Source organism: Coregonus lavaretus, assembly GCF_964263955.1.
Source record: "Coregonus lavaretus genome assembly, chromosome: 2".
Lineage (NCBI taxonomy): Eukaryota > Metazoa > Chordata > Actinopteri > Salmoniformes > Salmonidae > Coregonus > Coregonus lavaretus.
In genome coordinates, this window is record NC_139989.1 from 71,243,552 (window position 1) to 71,267,058 (window position 23,507).

General features: G+C 41.2%; 2 protein-coding genes across 2 annotated transcripts in view; one reads left to right on the top strand and one right to left on the bottom strand.

Moving 5' to 3' along the window:
* The window catches only part of LOC311141354 (NLR family CARD domain-containing protein 3-like), a 171,349-nt gene that overhangs the window by 33,727 nt on the left and 114,115 nt on the right, over positions 1-23,507 (bottom strand). The window lies entirely within an intron of this gene.
* LOC311142242 (NLR family CARD domain-containing protein 3-like) overlaps positions 5,692-23,507 on the top strand; it is a 66,514-nt gene continuing 48,698 nt past the window's right edge. Inside the window, exon 1 of the mRNA XM_084177856.1 lies at positions 5,692-5,839. Within this exon, the coding sequence (XP_084033982.1) occupies positions 5,709-5,839 (131 nt within the window). The 5' untranslated portion in view covers positions 5,692-5,708. The remainder of the gene's footprint in view (positions 5,840-23,507) is intronic.

A 23,507-nucleotide genomic window follows, 5' to 3' on the forward strand; every position in this document is an offset into this window, starting at 1 on the left:
TTTTATAAAGGCTCAAAGAATTTCAACCATCCTTAATTTGACAAACATGAAAAGAGCAAGGAGCACACGAATATGGCGCAAGCCATTGCTAAGCTAGCCGAGAAGAAATGTCCAGTCGCCCACTTGCCAGATGGCGAGACAAGCTGAATGAAGAACAGCGGCAAGCTCTGTTTAATATTTTTCTCCTCGCCTTCCATAAAGCTGAATACGCACGTCCCATGTCTTCCTATTCTGAGGATGTTCCTTTACTGAAGCGGATAGGAGTAAATGTCGGAGGTGCATATCATTCACGTGAAGGGGGCACACGGATCATGCAGAGCATCGCTCACACCATCAGCGGGGAGTAACGAGCCAAGTTGCAGTCTGCTGAATTTTGGGGGTTGCTTTTTGATGGATCTGAGGACATCACAAAAACTGAGCAGGAAATCGTTTACATTGTGTCTGTGTCCAGCAACGGAGAGTTTACTTCGGACTTTATTGGACTGATTGAATTGGGTGCTGACTGAACCGAGCAGGCCATAACAGACGGACTTGTGAGACTTTTCCAGAACAGAGGCTAGGATGACTGGACAACAAAGTTGGTCGCTGTGTGCACAGACGGGGCTGCTGTTAACGTAGGTATCTACAACGGCGTTGTGCCAAAACTCCGGCAACTTGCTGCGGTTGGAGACTCCCTTGTGCACATTCTGTGCACCGCACACTCACTGGAGAATTGCGCGAAATCAGCTGATCGCAACGTTCCTTACTGTGAGACATTTAATCGCTCTGTGGTCAAGCTGCTGCAATTTTATTTACAAAAAGGTGGAGCAAAAAAAACTGCTGCACTGAATAAGCTATGTGAAGAAAATGGGATCTCCTTTGTGAAACTGGGTAAGTTTCATAATATCAGATGGTCTGCATGGAGGCATGAAACACTTAAAAATATCAAGACTATTGCCAGCCATTAAAATGCAACTGGTTATGAGCGATAACAGTGACTTGCAGCATTTCTGCACAGAGCATTTTCAGTGCTTTCTGTCAAACATGCTTGACATTTGCAACATTTTGAAGACCACATCCATTAGGTTTCAGAAGGAAAAGCTGACCATTGGAGAATGTAAGGATGAACTCATGGTGGCCATTGGACAGTTCACACTTCTGCTTGATGGTGAAAGCCACAGGGCACACACTGTTTCCAATGCTGATGCTGACAGAGACAAGACACACTTACTCAGGGGGTTAATTGAAGAGTTTGAAATCAGATATGACTCCCTCAAGTCATGTGATCATTTCTTAGTATTTGATCCTTCAACATGGCCTCAGGAAATGCAAGACCTACACAGTTTTGGAAACACAACAGTTTGCAACATTCTCAAGAAATATGAGGCCACCTTGCAACTTGACAAAGATACCACTGTGACAGAATGGATGCGCTTAAAGCAGGCAGGAAAACGCCTGGGAGCCTCTTCTGTGTATGACTTGGTCCAAATAGTAAATACAAGTAACCCAGATGCTTACTCCAACATCAACAAAGTGGTTAAGCTGTCTCTTACACTGCCTTTAAGCAGTGCAGCTTGTGAGAGGGGATTCTCACATCTCAACATAATAAAAACCAAGTACAGATTTCGTCTGTCACATGCTCGTCTCTCAGCCCTGATGCACATTCACCTGTCAAAGCAGACCACAGAGAAATTTGACCCAAAGCCTGCTGTTGACCCTGAGTAACTCACTGAAAAAGGTATGTGCACCCCTGTTTATAAATACATTTGATTGATTGTTAGGTTTATGGTTTATATGGCAAAAAACTGTATGGGTTTATGGCACTCTTGATCCTCCTTGTGGCCGAATGTGGGTACTACATAATTCATTAATGACACTTGCTAGGCTCATAATCTGAGGTAGCAACTGCGTCAGATCTACAAATCCATTAGCTAGACCACCCGATTAGACAACAATCACCCCATTATACCCATTTGGTTTGCAACTCAGTGAACCTGCGCAGCATTCGCTCAATTTGAGTCCTCAAAATGTCCTCAAAGAAAAGTCCTCAAAGAAAAGGTTATTTCTTAATTAAAAAATGTCTTCTGGCTGTTTAAATCGCCCACATTTTGAAAAAGAGGACAGGGACATGTGTTTTATTTAGATTGTACACTTTTTTCTTAAAACAAATATGGTTAACCATGACCAGAAAATGTTTAATGTTTGATGGCTATGCGCCAGCCATCGCCTCTTAAACTGTGTCTCACCTCACTATTGGTGACCACAACATGTACTCAGGTGAACAGCGTACGCGCTCAACAAGTAGCCGTAACCTTGCTAATAATAAGTTACCTGAGGTAAACCTACAGGGTTAACGCTCACCAAGTAGCCGTAACCTTGTTAATAATAAGTTACCTGAGGTAAACCTACAGGGTTAACGCTCACCAAGTAGCCGTAACCTTGTTAATAATAAGTTACCTGAGGTAAACCTACAGGGTTAACGCTCACCAAGTAGCCGTAACCTTGTTAATAATAAGTTACCTGAGGTAAACCTACAGGGTTAACGCTCACCAAGTAGCCGTAACCTTGTTAATAATAAGTTACCTGAGGTAAACCTACTGGGTTAACGCTCACCAAGTAGCCGTAACCTTGTTAATAATAAGTTACCTGAGGTAAACCTACAGGGTTAACGCAGGCAGGTCTCATTGATAACAATAGTGAAGCTGGCATTGTGACGCAGAACAATGAACTGGGAATAGAACGTTCTGAAGGCGAGTCGGTGTCACGGAGCTCAATAGAACTAATAGGAGCTGGTAGGGTGAAAAATGTCAGAGCATAAGGCCTGTTTTTTCGCGATTACTTCATAACCAGGGACAGAAGGTAATATTATGAAACTGGGCTCCATGGCGGATGCAATGAACTAATTTTATCAGAAATAAACGTTGAAAAAATTTTAACTTGAGGCGCCCCGAAAATAATATTCAAAAAGTTCAGTCCTTGGACACAGAGGGGTTAAACACTAAAGTTACCGTCCATCTAGTGAAGAGGAGAACCGGACAGAGGGATGGTAGGTAGCCAGCATCTGTCAACGAGAGAGGGAGAAGCCCAACACGGTATTTCCATTTACATTTACATTTACGTCATTTAGCAGACGCTCTTATCCAGAGCGACTTACATTATTTTTATTTTTTTTACCCCCGTGGGAATCGAACCCACAACCCTGGCGTTGCAAACGCCATGCTCTACCAACTAAGCTACATCCCTGCCGGCCATTCCCTCCCCTACCCTAGACGACGCTGGGCCAATTGTGCGCCGCCCCATTGGTCTCCCGGTCACGGCCGGCTACGACAGAGCCTGGATTCGAACCAGGATCTCTAGTGGCACAGCTAGCACTGCGATGCAGTGCCTTAGACCACTGCGCCACTCGGGAGATGATATTTAACAGGTGGAAGAAACAACCCGGGAGCTCCATCGGTCCACAAGAAATGCAGGCAGCCGGTGATGATGTAGTGGTAGCTAGGATAACTAGGATGCTGCTGTACCGACTAGCTTGGCTAACTAGCAGGTCGTTCGTCTGTCCCTCGAGGATGATGACGAATCCGGTGAACCACACAATTAAACAAGAATAGCGAGTGAAAAGGATCTGGCTACACTCATACTGTCACTGACCATTACGCAAAAAAGCAAATTGAACAATAAACTTCGGCGTCTCAACACTGTAACGAACTCCGTCGTTGTTCCCCAACATCACCTCAGTCCACTCAGCGCGTAACTGGACAATATGCTTGGCGCCAAACCGTACGTGGACGCGGACATGAGCAGAGCCACACAATAAACTAAACTCAGTCTTTACAGTGGCTTACTTTAGTAATATTATTTTATTTATTTTTATATGTAAAACAAACATTCAAAGTTATTTTATAACAATATTTTGAGATCTGGGCCCATATCCACAAAGTATCTCAGAGTAGAAAATTGGTCGTATAAGTGCTGAGAATTAAGACATTTTACTCTTATGGGTATAAATGAATGCATCGCATTTTGTCTTCGGTTTGGCAGATTAACTCATGCTTATTTCTGAAGATAAACTCAGGTTTACGAGTTGGAGCTGTGGCAGGAGTTGGACCTATGGCAGAAAGGTGGCTGGTTCGAATCACCGGCCAGGCGCTGGAAAAAACGGGCGGGCTTGATCTGACCACTGGAGGGCTGCTGGGTTCACATCCTCAAAACATTCACCTTTCGTTGATCAGAACTCTAGAGGTTCTTCTTCACTGAACCCAAAAATATATCTAACTTTTAGTGGTTCCATATATTAAGGAAGTGATAGAAGCCTTTTTGGTTCTATAAGGAACCTTATTTTCTAAGTGTATAATAAACACGTTTTTCTTTTGATTATTTAATTACCTACATCATGTTATTTCAAGTTATCCCTTTGGAGCCAACATCACGTTGTTAAAAAAATAATCCTAAATTGGCCAAGGCTATAAATTGGGCAATTGAAGGCATCTAGGGCGAAATATGTGTTCGATGAAAATGAACATTGTATGCAAAGTTGTAGGCAACATTATTGACAAGGGACCCTGATGCCTACGATGCCAAAGCTATTTAGAGTTGTTAAACGGGTGTGAAGAGTGTGTTGGTATAACGGTAATATTGTCAAAATTCCGCTTGTAACAACCATCAGAATTGGTTAAAGAAATATGCATTCCATTATATTAGGCAATAATGAAGAGTAGGCAAAGTGTTTGTGTCCTGAAAATTTTATAAAATGTCTTCCATTGCAACGAGTTCATTCAGGGTGCTGCAGAACCCCTGCAGTACCTCCGCTGACCCCGGATTGGGAACTCCTGATTTAGCAGATACTCTAATCCAGAGTGATTTACAGTAAGTGCATTCATCTTAAGATAGCTATTTATTTTGTAAATAAAATTAATAAATTCTTCATAAAATTGTCATCTCACCTCTTAGCGTTGGTGTCATGTTCCCCAGAGAGATGCATTTTAGAGGCAGGGCCCCCCTCCTCTCTCTCCCCAGAGAGACTCATTTTAGAGGCAGGGCCCCCCTCCTCTCTCTCCCCAGAGAGACTCATTTTAGAGCACTGACCCCTAAACAGAGATGTAGCATGTTGGTTGTGGTGAACACAGTGACAACTCATTCTAGAATGTCAATTGTTCTCTTTTACTCATGATCTCTTAGAAATAAAACATTTACTAACAGACATATCCAAACAGTCGGGTGATTTAATTTAATCACATGAACATTGTTACGTTCCTCAACAAGAAATAAAACATTGTCTCTCAAACAGAAGAAGGAACTAACAAAGAGTCACTAACAACAACCAAAACGAAACAGGTGGTTTTAGGAGGGGTTCTGAAAGACACTCATGGGGGTGTCCACTAGTGATGGGAAACAGAGGCTTTCTGAATGCTTTGGGGCTTTCACCAAATTGTGCCGAAAATACCATTGATAGATTTGAGTGCTAATAAACAACATTTAGTTAGAATGTGGGGTTCGCTTTTTGCCTCCAGGTTCACTATGTTTTGAAAAACGATGCATATGTGACTTTCAACGTGGCACCGTCATAGGATGCCACCTTTCCAACAAGTCAGTTCGTCAAATTCCTGCCCTGCTAGAGCTGCATGTTTGCTGATTTATGTAATGGCATATATTTTAATGCTTTATGTAATGTATTTTATCTATTGAAATATAATTTTGATATAGTTTAAAATTTAGTTTCATGGTCATTTATTATGTTTTCCAGAATCTCCAACCAAACTCTGAGATCAGTCTCTCCAGTACCAAGTCATCTGTCCATGAAGAGTGACATCTCTATGGATCATCCTATACATTTTAGTGATAAATCAGGGACCTTTGACCCTAGGTAAGTTACTGGTCAGAATTGATGATATTACTATTGAAGAGGAGAATCTTCTAGATCTGAAACCAGATGTATTTTGTGTATCTGAGCATATCATTTGTTGTTTATGTTACATATTTTAATACACTGAGTGTACAACATTTTCCACAACATTTCCAACGGAGACCATCAGGTTGGTAAGTCATCATACTGTAGCTCAAACCTACTGTGATGACGACCTAACTTTATAATAGTTCGTAGCCTACCTAGCAGAATCTGCCCGTCTTTCTTTCTAAATCAACACATTTATCCATCTTCTAATGCAGTGGTGTAAAGTACTTAAGTAAAAATACATGAAAGTATCTGTACATTACTATTTATATTTTTAACAACTTTTACTTTTACTTCACTACATTCATAAAGAAAATGATGTACTTTTTACTCCATACATTTTCCCTGACACCCAAAAGTACTCGTTACATTCAGAAAATGGTCCAATTCACACTTATTAAGAGAACATCGCTGGTCATCCCTACTGCCTCTGATCTGGCAGACTCACTAAACACAAATGCTTTTTTAAATGATGTCTGAGTGTTGGAAAGTGACCCTGGCTATCCGTAAATGAAAAAAACCAGAAAATGGTGCCGTCTGGTTTGCTTAATATAAGTCATTTTAATTTTAATTATTCCTACTTTACTTTTACTTTTATACTTAAGTATATTTTAGCAATTACATTTACTTTTGATACTTAAATATATTTAAAATCAAATACTTTTAGACTTTTACTCAAGTAGTATTTTACTGGGTGGCTTTCACTTTTACTTGAGTCATTTTCTATTAAGGTATCTTTACTTTTTCCACCACTGTTCTAATGTTCCATATGCGCCACAGTTTGAACAGACATTTTGTAACTGCGTAGGCTACAAAGTCACTTTCAATTTCAAATAAGGAAATAAAGTTATAACGGTGACTGGGTAAATTAGTTTTCCATTGGCCGGCTCCCCGGGTGAGTTTTAGAGCATTCCATTGGTCATTAAATTAAATGTCCACCAGGTTTATCTGTGCTTTTTTCCCTCCAAAATGTGAATTACTCTAGGCCTTTAATAATTGTAAACAGGCCTACAAATCCAAAAGGTTTTAATTTGAGAATGTTCATTCGTATGCCTCAAATATTAAACTGTCTTCAAATATCTGATGATTAGTTGAATCAGGTGTGTAAATGCTGGGCAAGAACAAAAGGATTGAGAAACCCTGAGATAAACATAAAACCCTATCATTTAAAAGCTCCTCCACCATCTTTACCAGACGTTTGACTGATAACATGTGATAACACTTTGAAAACTGCTGTCTGTCAGCAACTAAGCTCAAGTAGCAGTTCTACTAACTAGTAATATCTCATTCCAGGTATTCATTCTCTCACTCTGTCCATTAGAATAGATTATTGTTCAGAAATACTTAGAAATACTCACTTTATTTTTTAGTTCTCTCCATATAGCGTTTTCTGTTCTGTCGTCTTAAAATGGATCCTGTACAAAATAACAACTTTACTTTCAGTTTCAGCTCAACCGTCTCCCCACCCTGATAATAAAGTGTTTTATTGGTATCTTCCACTAGATGGCAGTAAACAACTGCTGTAACTAGACTACGACTATGTGTTCGGTTTCATACATGCAGTTTCCCAGAGGAGGAGTGCTGATCTAGGATCAGGTCCCCCCTGTCCATTTAATCTGTTTCATTTTGATCTAAAAGGCTAAACTGATCCCAGATCAGTACTCCTACTCTCTATGAATACTGTCACAGGTGACTCCTCAAGATGAGGCTCATGATTTATAAGTTATATTCTTTAAGAATCAATTAATATCATTAATTGAACTGCTTTGCCATGAACAGATATGTGAGGTCTTAACTTAAAGGAACTATATAGACTTTATGGTTATTTAAATGGGGTTGAACATTCATCCCATCAGATTGTGTAACGGTATTTATGAGTTCAGAACAATACTGACTTGGAAGCATCTCTCTGACCTCACCCTGCTGAAACACACCCAAGTAAAGACCACATAGCTACAGTTATACGCTTGTCAGGTTTTATCCACTTTTACAGCCAATGTATGGACTGGTATCCATATGAATCAGTGGAATATACTGACTAGTTAACCACCTCCCAATAAGGGTTCAGCAAATCTATTTTATTGGTCACATACACATATTTAGCAGATGCTATGGAGGGTGTAGTAAAATGCTTGTGTTCCTAGCTCAGTGCAGTAATATCTAACAATACACAACAATACACACAGATCTAAAAAGGAAAATAATGGAATTAAGAAATATATAAATATTAGGAGGACATCAAGCATACAGCACTAAACAGACAGACATCTCAGGACATCAACAACTCCTGGGGGGCATAACAACATTCTACATGGACTTCCTCTCCTTGTATCCTCTCCTTGTCTCCTCTCCTTGTCTCCTCTCCTTCATCTCAACTACATGAGAGAACTGGACAGGTGAAAGCAATGTTTCCACACCTAGTACTAACTTAAGGGGCCAAGACAAATGTGCTGTAAGACGTTGGTACCCAGGTGATAACGTGTCTCTCTCCTCACTGGTTGAATGATGCCAATGGATGAACGGGCGATGGAAACGGATAATGGTGCACGTTACTTTACAATTACATTTGAATGAACTGAACGATGAGGAGGGTGAAGAGGGTGAATTTAATTTAGAACAATGGTGTAATGATGATGAAGAATTGTGGGTGGTCTAATTATTTTTACGCATTTTGCCATGTGGTGTAGAGAAAATATTGCAGTTTTAAAGCAAGTATTCTGCAGTTATACACATTTTGCATTGGGGTGGAGAGAAAATGTAGCCATTTTATAACCAATTTCATGCAATTCTACATATTTTGCCATGGGGCAGAGAGAATTATTGCAGTTTTAAAGCAAATGTCCTGCAATTTTACCCATTTTGCCAAGATTGCTTGAGTTATCTTAATTAATTCAGACGATTTTGAGTGTATACGGGCTACGGCATCTCAAAAAGGACAAATAGGACTACTGCCTCTTTTTTCACGATTTTCAAGCGAAGGTCTTTTAACGTCTTTTTAAGGGAGTATTCCAGAACACTCGTTGGGTTAGGCTAGCAGAGTTCAGCGCCAGCCGAACTGAAGCATTATGAGATTGATTCATGAGTTAAAACACTGGTAAGGCCACAATACAGGGTCCCATTCAATCAATAAATGACTCTTGTTTTCATATCTTTTCATGGATATCTTTTCACCGATATTTATTTATGTAATTCATCCTTTACAATTGTTTCTGCACTATTTATCAAGCTTTGGCCCTCATGTTTACAGCAAATAATATGACCGTGAGCCTTGCAGGTTGATATAATTCTCTTTTACGTTTTACTTTGTAAAAAGAAGCTGTTACTGGACTGTATTACTTACAATAACTCTATTACTAATCACATCTATAAATACTTTTTATCAAATGTATTACATTGTCATGTTTTTATTGTATGGGAAACGAAAATATGCTACATGTTTCAGTAGGCCTTTGTAGAATATTATATAACGTCTAATCCTGAAAGCTGATTGGTTATAATATAAAACATATCCTTACATTCTGTTTATGTACTTCTAAATATACAACTATTCAAAATAAGTAACAAAATATTCTTAAGACATGACTGCATTCAATCAAGCAATATATATATATTTTTAAATGGTATTTATTTAGATTGATAACAACCCAGTAGATGAATCTGATGCGTATGCTAAAGGAGATGCCCAACAACGTCCCCTACTGAAGTCTGAACGGTCTATAATGCAGTGCCTTCAGAAAGTCACACCCCTTGAATTTTTCCACATTTTGTTGTTTTACAGCCTGAATTAAAAATTGATTAAATTGAGATTGTGTGTCACTGGCCTACACACAATACTCCATAACGTCAAAGTGGAATAATGTTTTTAGAAATTAATTAAAAATGAAAAGCTGAAATGTCTTGAGTCAACAAGTATTCAACCCCTTTGTTATGGCAAGCCTAAATAAGTTCAGGAGTAAAAATGTGCTTAACAAGACACATAATAAGTTGCATGGACTCACCTGTGTGCAATAATAGTGTTTAACAGGATTTTTGAATGACAACCTCATCTCTGTACCACACACAAACAATTATCTGTAAGGTCCCTCAGTCAAGCACTGAATTTCAAACACAAATTCAACCACAAAGACCATGGAGGTTTTCCAATGCCTCGCAAAGAAGGGCACATATTGGTAGATGGGTAAAAATAAAATAAAAAGCAAACACTGAATATTCCTTTGAGCATGGTGAAGTTATTAATTACACTTTGGATGGTGTGTCACTACAAAGATACAGGCGTCCTTCTTAACTCAGTTGCCGGTGAGGAAGGAAACCACTCAGGGATTTCACCATGAGGCCAATGGTGACTATAAAACAGTTAGAGTTGAATGGCTGTGATAAGAGAAAACTGAGGATGGATCAACAACATTCTAGTTACTCCACAACACTAACCTAATTGACAGAGTGAAAAGAAGCCTGTACAATCTGAAACTTTTGTTGTGTCCGGCACACCCCACTCTTCCCGACACCACCATTTTCTTCTCTAGCAAATAAACCATCTATCTTCTGAATGAAGCTTGTAACGTCAGTACAGTAGCCTCTGCTTCAGAGAGGGGAGGGGCAGGGAGCCTAAACACACCCACTGGTAAAGACTTTCAGCTGGCAGGCAGGTAGCCTAAACACACCCACTGGTAAAGACTTTCAGCTGGCAGGCAGGAAGCCTAAACACACCCACTGGTAAAGACTTCCAGCTGGCAGGCAGGGAGCCTAAACACACCCACTGGTAAAGACTTCCAGCTGGCAGGCAGGGAGCCTAAACACACCCACTGGTAAAGACTTTCAGCTGGCAGGCAGGGAGCCTAAACACACCCACTGGTAAAGACTTTCAGCTGGCAGGCAGGGAGCCTAAACACACCCACTGGTAAAGACTTTCAGCTGGCAGGCAGGGAGCCTAAACACACCCACTGGTAAAGACTTTCAGCTGGCTGGCAGGTAGCCTAAACACACCCACTGGTAAAGACTTCCAGCTGGCAGGCAGGGAGCCTAAACACACCCACTGGTAAAGACTTTCAGCTGGCAGGCAGGTAGCCTAAACACACCCACTGGTAAAGACTTTCAGCTGGCAGGCAGACACTGGAATAAGTTGGAGTGACAGAGTGAGGGCTTTGCATAAGCACTTTATAGCGTTTTTTTGTGTGACTCGTAAAATAACACTTTTTAACCAGTTGTTTTTAAAATAATAGTTCTGTTCTGGAACAGTATCGATCACTTTCGTTCCCGGTTCTGTTGCTGTTCCTTGAAAAAAAAAAAATCTGGTTTTCGGTCCTGTTGATCTTGCTTCCTCTCGACTGCCTTTAACATTTGAAGACAATTATTTTCATTGTTAGAGCGGCCAATGGAGTATCTGGTCAATAGATAGGTTTTCAACCAATATTCGAAAGGTTTCCATGCGAATATTCTAAAATCTGCATAAAACAATATGCGCATTTTCCCTCAAACAGATTTTTTGTGGATAAAAGACTGTACATGATAACGTAATTACTTTTGTGGTTAAATTCCCATGTACCACATGAAAAACACAAGTTAAATGGGTTTCCATCGCATCTTCAACTCTACTGATGGTTTTGTCACTAAAGCTGTTGCATTATATAGCAAATTGTGCCCACTCTGGCCATGACACATGCCAACAACTCACAGATACAGTGTGGGTATGGCTATATCGATATTATTTGTATTTCACAAATGGCAGCTAAGCATCGATCATCATGTTAGCTGAATAAGACCCTTAATATTTATTGGAAAGAAGCATCAAGCTCGTCACCTTGCACTTTCACCAACCTGTGAAGTTCATCATAACTTATTTCATCTGTAGCCTAAAACTGCATGCTTTCCCGAGTCGTAGTGGGAGGACCACGCAACATATCGCGTGACTCCAAGTTTACTTTGATATGATGGTTATAGTGTATTATCAGTGCTTAATTTGATCCGGATCCTGCCGGGAACAGGATCCGGCACCTCTCCGTTTTGGACTGTTTTGTTCAGGAACCTATTTGGCCGGATCCGGTACCTCTCCTGGCATGAAAGATAATTGTCACTTTTAGCAATGTAAAAATTCTAATAATCTCTCCCAGAACTCTCTCTGCTCTGACAGACATGAGCGTCCAACTCTCATCTCTCCAGCATTGCACATCATTTATAGAGCCGCGCCAAGGGTTCTGGAGGAGCTGCAGCACGCCTGATCAATTCAAATACATTTTACAAAGTTATAGAATTACTGCTGTCTGTTCAGAAATAAATGAAATAATTCAGAATAGCCTACTACACCATGAGAAAGCCTAAAATGTAGTCACAGAGGATAAATAGCTTATTTTAAAAATAACCTAGGCCCCGTGTAGCTCAGTTGGTAGAGCATGGCATTTGGAATGCCAGGGTTTTGGGTTCGATTCCCACGGGGGGCCAGTATGAAAATGTATGCACTCACTAACTGTAAGTCGCTCTGGATAAGAGCATCTGCTAAATGACTAAAATGTAAATGGAGTGTAGCACAATAACAAGGCATACTGTCGGGAACGCGTGGCAAATCTGTCAGTGAAACTTTAAAACATTTTTAGGACTATAATTTCCTCCTCATATTGTAGCCTACAATATGTCTAGACACACCCAGGCATAGGCTATTGATGGATTCAAGTTTGTTTTCATTGATCTCAGATTCTCAGTTTTTCAGTGTCAAAAATAGCCTGTCATTTCGATCATTTGTGCGGTATTGCGCTTTCAAGACAAATGGGAACTCGGGAAGAAATGAGGTAGAATCATGACATCAGTGGTCTTCAAATCAGGAAAGTCGGAGCTCTAGAAAGAGGCCAGAATTCCCAGTAGGATGACCGTTTAAAACAAATGTTTCCAGTCGGAGCTCTAGAAAGAGGCCAGAATTCCCAGTTGGATGACCGTTTAAAATAAATGTTTCCAGTCGGAGCTCTAGAAAGAGGCCAGAATTTCGAGTTGGATGACCGTTTAAAACAAAATGTTTCCAGTCGGAGCTCGTTTTTTCCCCATTTCCCAGTTGTCTTGAACTCATTAAACTCGGAAGTCTGAGATTTCCCAGCTCAGAGTTTCCAGTTGTTTTGAACACAGCATTAATAAAGATTATGCCAGAGTCTCCAGTCAAGTAAAATGACGTGGAATTGCATGAAATGCGTTTATAAAAGGCCAAATTGCTAAAACACTAAAACCCATTGGCTGAACAAAGTTCTCAGTTGCCTGGACTCATTTAGCTAATTATGCAGTCTGTTGTCAATACCTTAAACCATCTCACATGGTAAAACACAATATGCAGATCTCACTTAGACTTTTCAGCAAAACTCTAAACACATTCTCATTCTCAAAACACATTCTGCACTCTAATGCACATGTCATCCATACTGGTAAACACAAGTGGCAACAATCAAATACAAATAGAGAACACATGTCATTGATTTAACACAAACACTCAAAATGGATTTAACCTGTTTCAAATGATGCGACACAACCAATATAAGGCAGTTCAGAGAGCAAACAGGTTGTTGAAGGTGGGAAGGAGAAAGTCTGAGAATGGATAGAAGAAACAATGTGAGAGGACGAGGACGAGTGCGTATGCGAGGTGGGCGACGAGGAGGAAGAGGAGGAGGAGGGCAAGAAAGAGGAAGAGGAGGACGAAAAGGAAGAGACAATGATGGAAAAACATGAAATTTGTTTTGAGATTAAAAATTTACTTCTCCCAGAGAACTGTATGTTTTGAACAATGTGTTTTCTATTTTTCGGTGTGTTGTTTACTGACTGCTTGAGAGTGTATATCATTTTGATCACTTTGTTTATGATTTGAGAGCAGTGTTTGATTTTGAACACAGGTAAAAACTGTTTTGAGGGCGAATGTTTCATTTTGCAAGAGGAGTCAGAGGTTTTGTAAATAGTGCTTGAAGATGAGGTTTTGCGTTTAATGTTTTCAGGAAATGGAGCAAGGTTTCAGAAATTGTGTTTTAGCAATTGAGAACAACTGTAATGCCAAACACCACAGACTACAATTAAAATGTACTTTCCATAAATATTACCATTTACGTCACATTAAATTAATCTCTTTTTCATATATCACTTCTAAACTGACAAATAAACATCAAATATACCTTTTACAAATACATCAGCACGTTTAATACATTTGTTTCAAGCAATAGAGCATATGCTTTGAATACTGGTCTGTAGGGCAAATATTCAGTTTTGGGCAAATTCTCATATCACTTTGCTCAATTTGTCACATCCAAGGCTTTTGTATGGCTGTTGAAATGTGCAGAACAGTAATCAGCTATGCCTGCCCCATATGTACGGCCCTCTTTGAGTTGTTGCTGGTGCTGCTTTACTTTCTTGACTGTGTCATGTGACCTGCGCCTCCCCTTGTCACACTCCATTGAAGCAGCATCAGCTCTCACAACTCCTCTCTGATTGCTTCCAGTGTCACCAAAGTGCTGCCAATACACAATTAGTCCATCCCATCTGATATAGCAGTGGCTCCCTCATTGAACGTGGCTACTGCCATACTGGCAATGAGGCTTTTGCCCAAGAAGACAGTTTTGGGGCGTCGCGACCATATTAGAGTTCAGACATTCATTTGCATTCTGGGTTCCTCCGTGCTACATTCTTTTGAGGACGTTATCATTTGACATCCTTTGATATACAGGTACCATTTTCTGTGCATCCTCTCAATTAAAGAATGTATGGCCTCCATGTTTTTTGTGACTGGGTGGATCTTCACCATTTTCTAGGGCTCGCTGGTACCAGCACCAATGTACACACCTATCCCGTAGTTGGAAGTGAATCCTCTCTTGTGCCAAGAACCATCAAAGGATCCATGAATGTCTATGACGGCATCCTCATCCTCCTTCAGCAACTCTGCTATGTCTGGGTCTATATCTGCATATTCTAATTAGCTTAGTCAGTATCACAGTTTCTTTCAGCACAACGTCACAAAGGATATAGCCATGTATGGACTAGTTGAACAAGCTGTTGAATTATATATGATTCAACATGGAGAGTTTGAAAAATAGCTGTTGAATTATATAAGATTCAACATGGAGAGTTTGAAAAATAGCGGTTGAATTATATATGATTCAACATGGAGAGTTTGAAAAATAGCGGTTGAAGTTCTACATGAAAGATGCTAACAAAAACGACATTTATGCTAGGTGTAGTTGACGGAGTTGGGATAAAATGATACAAATCAAGTATTTATATACATTATTGCCGATGTAATTGGACATTTTATGAAAGTATGGAAGTTATAGTTCCGAAATATCCCAAAATCGGAACATTGACAGATGGAAGCAAAATCACAATGTTTTGCCTGTGGTGCCTGGCCTTAATATTTTACAATTGGTTTCGATTTATAATGTCCGATTATCAAATGGGCATGAACAGGGTCAGGGGAACAGCTCGACTAGTGAATGGAGGCTGCTTTCCTGCCTGTTCGTTTTTAGTTTTTCAATCATATGCTGTGTATACTCTGGTTATTTCACTCCAAAACCCCATCACTGTTTGAGGAGCATGCAGCGTCTGAGCTCCTGAGTGGCGCAGTGGTCTAAGGCACTGCATTGCAGTGCTAACTGTGCCACTAGAGATCCTGGTTCGAATCCAGTCTCTGTCGCAGCAGGCCGCGACCGGGAGACTCATGGGTGGCGCACAATTTGTCCAGGGTAGGGGAGGGAATGGCCGGCAGGGATGTAGCTCAGTTGATAGAGCATGGCGTTTGCAACGCCAGGGTTGTGGGTTCGATTCCCACGGGGGGCCAGTATAAAAAAAAAGATGTATTCACTAACTGTAAGTCGCTCTGGATAAGAGCGTCTGCTAAATGACTAAAATGTGATATTCCGCCCAAACTCTGTATGCCATGGGCTCTCCAACCCTGTTCCTGCAGCTACCCAGTGCTTCATTTGGGAAACCAGGTGGAATCTGTTTTGGATCAAAAATAGTAACATGTTTTCACAAGGAAACATATTTCACTAAACTGTTGACAGCCCTTCTCTCTGCGCGCTCGAAAAATGAATGAAGGATAGAGGGGAGGAGATGGAAACGCATGATGGTGAGATATTCTGTAGCTAAAAGTAATATGTCATCCTATTAATTATGAACATATTTGTTTTCTTCCTATTACTAGCCTATATTAAAATCTAATTCTGTAAACCGGAAGGCTAACTCTGTAAGCTGCCCTGCACAATCAATGAACCAACAGCATCACCTAGGCCTATACGTTCTCTCCCAGACTCATGGATAGGAAGTGTGGAGTGTAACATAAGGTAACCAGTCCATCCAGTATGTATAATAATACAGTCATCACTCAAAGGCCATTACTAGAATGTGTTTAATTGTGGAGTCAAGGCTAGACCAATTATGTACCGAAGACATCTTCAATCCTTTTTCTGTTTTTAATGTTTTTCTGCCGTGTGTAGTATACAGTAGGCTATGTATTGGATAATGGTTCAATCATTATTTTATCATTAGTTTTTTTCGGGCTTGGTCTCATATATAGCCTATGTGTATACATAATATACAACATCCACAACAACCATGTTTTTCACTGTTTCAACCTGTTGAACTTCTTTCTTCTAATGGATCAATCACAGTGATGTGAGTTTTAAAAGCACGATGCTGTTTTGATAATAGGGATTTGATGTAAAAAAAATTGTTTTTTTGTGTGTGTGAGAGAGAGAGAGAGAGAGAGAGAGAGAGAGAGAGAGAGCGAGAGAGAGAGAGAGAGAGAGAGTTGGTGTACTGTGGGATTCATTAATCATTTTGGATCATTGGACAGGTCAGAGTATATTGAAGTTGTTTGAGTGGTTTTTGGCAATACACTGTAGATGTATGTGTTCTAGAGTAGAGAGTGTTCCAGAGTAGAGAGTGTTCCAGGGTAGAGAGTGTTCCAGGGTAGAGAGTGTTCCATGGTAGAGAGTGTTCCATGGTAGAGAGTGTTCCAGAGTAGAGAGTGTTCCAGAGTAGAGAGTGTTCCAGAGTAGAGAGTGTTACTGAGTAGAGAGTGTTCCAGAGTAGAGAGTGTTCCAGAGTAGAGAGTGTTCCAGGGTAGAGAGTGTTCCAGAGTAGAGAGTGTTACATGGTAGAGAGTGTTCCAGAGTAGAGAGTGTTCCAGAGTAGAGAGTGTTCCAGAGTAGAGAGTGTTCCAGATTAGAGAGTGTTCCAGGGTAGAGAGTGTTCCAGTGTAGAGAGTGTTCCATGGTAGAGAGTGTTCCAGAGTAGAGAGTGTTCCAGAGTAGAGAGTGTTCCAGAGTAGAGAGTGTTCCAGAGTAGAGAGTGTTCCAGAGTAGAGAGTGTTCCAGATTAGAGAGTGTTCCAGAGTAGAGAGTGTTCCTGAGTAGAGAGTGTTCCAGAGTAGAGAGTGTTCCATGGTAGAGAGTGTTCCAGAGTAGAGAGTGTTCCATGGTAGAGAGTGTTCCAGGGTAGAGAGTGTTCCAGAGTGAGAGAGTGTTCCATGGTAGAGAGTGTTCCAGAGTAGAGAGTATTCCAGAGTAGAGAGTGTTCCAGAGTAGAGAGTGTTCCAGAGTAGAGAGTGTTCCATGGTAGAGAGTGTTCCAGAGTAGAGAGTGTTCCAGGGTAGAGAGTGTTCCAGGGTAGAGAGTGTTCCAGAGTGAGAGAGTGTTCCATGGTAGAGAGTGTTCCAGAGTAGAGAGTATTCCAGAGTAGAGAGTGTTCCAGAGTAGAGAGTGTTCCAGAGTAGAGAGTGTTCCATGGTAGAGAGTGTTCCAGAGTAGAGAGTGTTCCAGGGTACAGAGTGTTCCAGTGTAGAGAGTGTTCCATGGTAGAGAGTGTTCCAGAGTAGAGAGTGTTCCAGAGTAGAGGGTGTTCCAGAGTAGAGAGTGTTCCAGTGTAGAGAGTGTTCCATGGTAGAGAATGTTCCAGAGTAGAGAGTGTTCCAGAGTAGAGAGTGTTCCAGAATAGAGAGTGTTCCAGAGTGGAGAGTGTGCCAGAGTAGACAGTGTTCCAGAGTAGAGAGTGTTCCAGAGTAGAGAGTATTCCAGAGTAGAGAGTGTTCCAGAGTAGAGAGTGTTCCAGAGTAGAGAGTGTTCCAGATTAGAGAGTGTTCCAGAGTAGAGAGTGTTCCTGAGTAGAGAGTGTTCCAGAGTAGAGAGTGTTCCATGGTAGAGAGTGTTCCAGAGTAGAGAGTGTTCCAGAGCAGAGAGTGTTCCAGAGTAGAAAGTGTTCCATGGTAGAGAGTGTTCCAGAGTAGAGAGTGGTCCATGGTAGAGAGTGTTCCAGAGTAGAGAGTGTTCCAGAGTAGAGAGTGTTTCTGAGTAGACAGTGTTCCAGAGTAGACAGTGTTCCAGAGTAGAGAGTGTTCCAGAGTAGAGAGTGTTCCATGGTAGAGAGTGTTCCAGGGTAGAGAGTGTTCCAGTGTAGAGAGTGTTCCATGGTAGAGAGTGTTCCAGAGTAGAGAGTTTTCCAGAGTAGAGAGTGTTCCAGAGTAGAAAATGTTCCATGGTAGAGAGTGTTCCAGAGTAGAGAGTGTTCCATGGTAGAGAGTGTTCCAGAGTAGAGAGTGTTCCAGAGTAGAGAGTGTTTCTGAGTAGAGAGTGTTCCAGAGTAGACAGTGTTCCAAAGTAGAGAGTGTTCCAGAGTAGAGAGTGTCCCAGAGTAGAGAGTGTTCCAGAGTGAGAGAGTGTTCCATGGTAGAGAGTGTTCCAGAGCAGAGAGTGTTCCAGAGTAGAGAGTGTTCCAGAGTAGAGAGTGTTCCAGAGTAGAGAGTGTTCCATGGTAGAGAGTGTTCCAGAGTAGAGAGTGTTCCAGGGTAGAGAGTGTTCCAGTGTAGAGAGTGTTCCATGGTAGAGAGTGTTCCAGAGTAGAGAGTGTTCCAGAGTAGAGAGTGCTCCAGAGTGGAGAGTGTTCCAGAGTAGACAGTGTTCCAGAGTAGAGAGTGTTCCAGAGTAGAGAGTGTTCCAGAGTAGAGAGTATTCCAGAGAAGAGAGTGTTCCAGAGTAGAGAGTGTTCCAGAGTAGAGAGTGTTCCAGAGTAGAGAGTGTTCCAGAGTAGAGAGTGTTCCAGAGTAGAGAGTATTCCAGAGTAGAGATTGTTCCAGAGAAGAGAGTGTTCCAGAGTAGAGAGTGTTCCAGAGTAGAGAGTGTTCCAGAGTAGAGAGTGTTCCATGGTAGAGAGTGTTCCAGAGTAGAGAGTGTTCCAGAGTAGAGAGTGTTCCAGAGTAGAAAGTGTTCCATGGTAGAGAGTGTTCCAGAGTAGAGAGTGTTCCATGGTAGAGAGTGTTCCAGAGTAGAGAGTGTTCCAGAGTAGAGAGTGTTTCTGAGTAGAGAGTGTTCCAGAGTAGACAGTGTTCCAGAGTAGAGATTGTTCCAGAGTAGAGAGTGTCCCAGAGTAGAGAGTGTTCCATGGTAGAAAGTGTTCCAGAGCAGAGAGTGTTCCAGAGTAGAGAGTGTTCCAGAGTAGAGAGTGTTCCAGAGTAGAGAGTGTTCCAGAGTAGAGAGTGTTTCTGAGTAGAGAGTGTTCCATAGTAGAGAGTGTTCCATAGTAGAGAGTGTTCCATACTAGAGAGTGTTCCAGAGTAGAGAGTGTTCCAGAGTAGAGAGTGTTCCAGAGTAGAGAGTGTTCCTGAGTAGAGAGTGGTCCAGAGTAGAGAGTGTTCCATGGTAGAGAGTGTTCCATAGTAGAGTGTGTTCCAGAGTAGAGAGTGTTCCATGGTAGAGAGTGTTCCAGAGTAGAGAGTGTTCCAGAGTAGAGAGTGTTCCAGAGTAGAGAGTGTTCCAGTGTAGAGAGTTTTCCAGACTAGAGAGTGTTCCAGAGTAGAGAGTGTTCCAGAGTAGAGAGTGTTCCAGAGTAGAGAGTGTTCCAGAGTAGAAAGTGTTCCATGGTAGAGAGTGTTCCAGAGTAGAGAGTGCTCCATGGTAGAGAGTGTTCCAGAGTAGAGAGTGTTCCAGAGTAGAGAGTGTTTCTGAGTAGAGAGTGTTCCAGAGTAGACAGTGTTCCAGAGTAGAGATTGTTCCAGAGTAGAGAGTGTCCCAGAGTAGAGAGTGTTCCAGAGTGAGAGAGTGTTCCATGGTAGAGAGTGTTCCAGAGCAGAGAGTGTTCCAGAGTAGAGAGTGTTCCAGAGTAGAGAGTGTTCCAGAGTAGAGAGTGTTCCAGAGTAGAGAGTGTTTCTGAGTAGAGAGTGTTCCATAGTAGAGAGTGTTCCATAGTAGAGAGTGTTCCATAGTAGAGAGTGTTCCAGAGTAGAGAGTGTTCCATGGTAGAGAGTATTCCATAGTAGAGTGTGTTCCAGAGTTGAGAGTGTTCCAGAGTAGAGAGTGTTCCAGAGTAGAGAGTGTTCCAGACTAGAGAGTGTTCCAGAGTAGAGAGTGTTCCAGAGTAGAGAGTGTTCCTGAGTAGAGAGTGTTCCAGAGTAGAGAGTGTTCCACGGTAGAGAGTGTTCCATAGTAGAGTGTGTTCCAGACTAGAGAGTGTTCCAGAGTAGAGAGTGTTCCAGAGTAGAGAGTTTTCCAGACTAGAGAGTGTTCCAGAGTAGAGAGTGTTCCAGAGTAGAGAGTGTTCCAGACTAGAGAGTGTTCCAGAGCAGATAGTGTTCCAGGGTAGAGAGTGTTCTAGAGTAGAGAGTGTTCCAGAGTAGAGAGTGTTCCAGAGTAGAGAGTGTTCCAGACTAGAGAGTGTTCCAGAGCAGATAGTGTTCCAGACTAGAGAGTGTTCCAGAGCAGATAGTGTTCCAGGGTAGAGAGTGTTCTAGAGTAGAGAGTGTTCTAGAGTAGAGAGTGTTCCAGAGTAGAGAGTGTTCCAGAGTAGAGAGTGTTCCAGAGTAGAGAGTGTTCCAGAGTAGAGAGACCCACAGAAGCAACTGTGATTGAGTACTGACAGTGTCTGCTGTGGCAGGTGGGAAGGTGCAAGTTACCTGAGAAATATCTCTCAATGTTCTAATCTCTCAATGTTCATCTCAAAGTGCACCAAATGCATGCATTTATCTGTTGAAATGCCCTGAACCCCCTTTGTCTTCAAATCCTAGAAAAGCCCCTGGACAGGCCTCACTCCAGTCACAGCTACAACCACCACCACCGACTACCACTACTGTTACCTCTGGGAGAGAGGAACTTCTACCCCTGGAGAGAGAGGAGCTGCTACCCCTGGGGAGAGAGGAACTGCTACCCCTGGGGAGAGAGGAACTGCTACCCCTGGGGAAAGAGGAGCTGAAACCCCTGGGGAGAGAGGAGCTGCTACCCCTGGGGAGAGAGGAACTGCTACCCCTGGGGAGAGAGGAGTTGCTACCCCTGGGGAAAGAGGAGCTTCAACCTTGGGGAGAGAGGAGCTGCTATTAGGAGAAACTGCGACCCTGCTCGGGAAGCGCTGAACGATTGCTGAGTGTTGGGGCATGTTTGGCAGGAACTTCAGTGACGAAGACTTCTCAACTTGCTGATGTTTCACAATATGCCATGGCCGTCTCACTAACCAGGTTGAACACTTATGGGAGATTCTGGAGAGTTGTAGAATGTATGCCAAGGCACATTTGTATTAATATATATATATATATATATATTAATATATGATATGTGTATTAATATAGTTGATATAGTTGATGATATTGTTATGTGTATTCATATAGTTGATGATATTGTTATGTGTATTCATATAGTTGTTGATATGGTTATGTGTATTAATATAGTTGATGATATTGTTATGTGTATTAGTATAGTTGATGATATTGTTATGTGTATTCATATAGTTGATGATATTGTTATGTGTATTCATATAGTTGATGATATTGTTATGTGTATTAATATAGTTGATGATATTGTTATGTGTATTAATATAGTTGATGATATTGTTATGTGTATTCATATAGTTGATGATATGTTTTGTGGACAGTGTTATAATAGGCCTACTCTCCTTAAAATGTTTTGGATATAAATTAGATGCGTGGGGTGAATTCGTTCTGTTTCCATCTGTGTGCCCCAGGGTGATCGCTCCTACACTATCTAGAATCTAAAAGGGTTCTTTGGCTGTCCCCATAGGATAACCCTTTGTAGAACCATTTTTGGTACTAGGTAGCACCCTTTCCACAGAGGGTTCTATATGGAAGCCAGAAGGGTTTTACCTGGAACCCAAAAGCGTTCTCCTATGGGGACAGCCAGAGGACCCTTTTGGAACTCTTTTTTCTAAGAGTGTACTGTATCATAGGTCTATAGACTTGTCTTCTCAAAACAGGCTTAAAACACAACAAGCAACAACATTTTCTCTTTCTAATCTACTGTTAACTCTTTTCACTCAGGAAGGTATGTTGTGAGAAAGAGAGACAAATAAATACTGTGGAAAGACTAACAACACTTACACTTCCTCAAAACAGGTTGTGTGTGTTCATTAGTGCCCACCGTAGCAAAACGTTTGGCAACCGAAACCGTTTAGGTCACGTTGTACAGCGTTTGGAGTAAACTGTTTATGCAACATTTTAAAACTGTTGGCTGCTGAGTAAACTAATGAATACGACCCAGGTAGTAGCCTACAACTCGGCTGTTGATGCCTGCCTCATGCTGAAACTTGAACTTAGCCTGAGGGGTGGACTATGATGCAAGCTAGATATACTGGTTAAAACCGATTTGTAGGTGATCAATCCTGCTACTAATAACCTATGTGAACTGATATGAACAGGTTTAGGCTGGTCTTCTAGGATATGTAGGCTATAGCTGAGGTATAGACCTCCATCTGCATATCACTAATAAACCACTATTATATATTATAACCTAGCCTACTTTACATAATATAAATCTCTTACTTGTTGCAAAAAACCTTTCTGTACGGATCTGATCCCCCTCAGATCAATCATGTCCATTTTAGCCCTTCTGTCTACATTCTCAGATACGTTTAGAAAATAACAGATTTAAAGAATGTCAAATTAACAGCCACACAGAAAGACTCATGTGAAGGTGAAATTACAGAGGAGGAACTTCTGGATGCAATTAAAGACTTTAAGTCCGGGAAAACTCCAGGGTTGGATGGCATACCAATCGAGGTATACCAAACCTTTTTTGATATACTAAGAGGACCGTTATTAGCATGTTTTAACCACTCCTATGTAAATGGTAGATTATCTGACACTCAAGAAGAAGGTCTGATCTCATTATTACTGAAACAGGATACAAGTGGAAAATATAAAGATCCAGTCCATTTACAAAATTGGAGGCCCCTTACACTTCAGTGTTGTGATGCAAAAATCCTAGCAACATGTATAGCGCATAGAATTAAAAAGGTATTGTCGGATATTATTCATTCTAATCAGACAGGTTTTTTACATGGAAGATACATTGGAGATAATATAAGGCAAGTATTGGAAACAATAGAACACTATGGAAAATATGGGAAACCAGGCCTGCTATTCATAGCAGACTCCGAAAAGGCATTTGATAAAGTTCGACTGGAATTTATATATAAATGCCTGGAGCATTTCAATTTTGGAGAATCTCTTATAAAATGGGTCAAAATCATGTATAGTAACCCTAGGTGTAAAATAGTAAATAATGGCTATTTCTCAGAAAGTTTCAAACTGTCAAGAGGAGTGAAACAAGGTTGTCCACTATCGGCATATCTATTT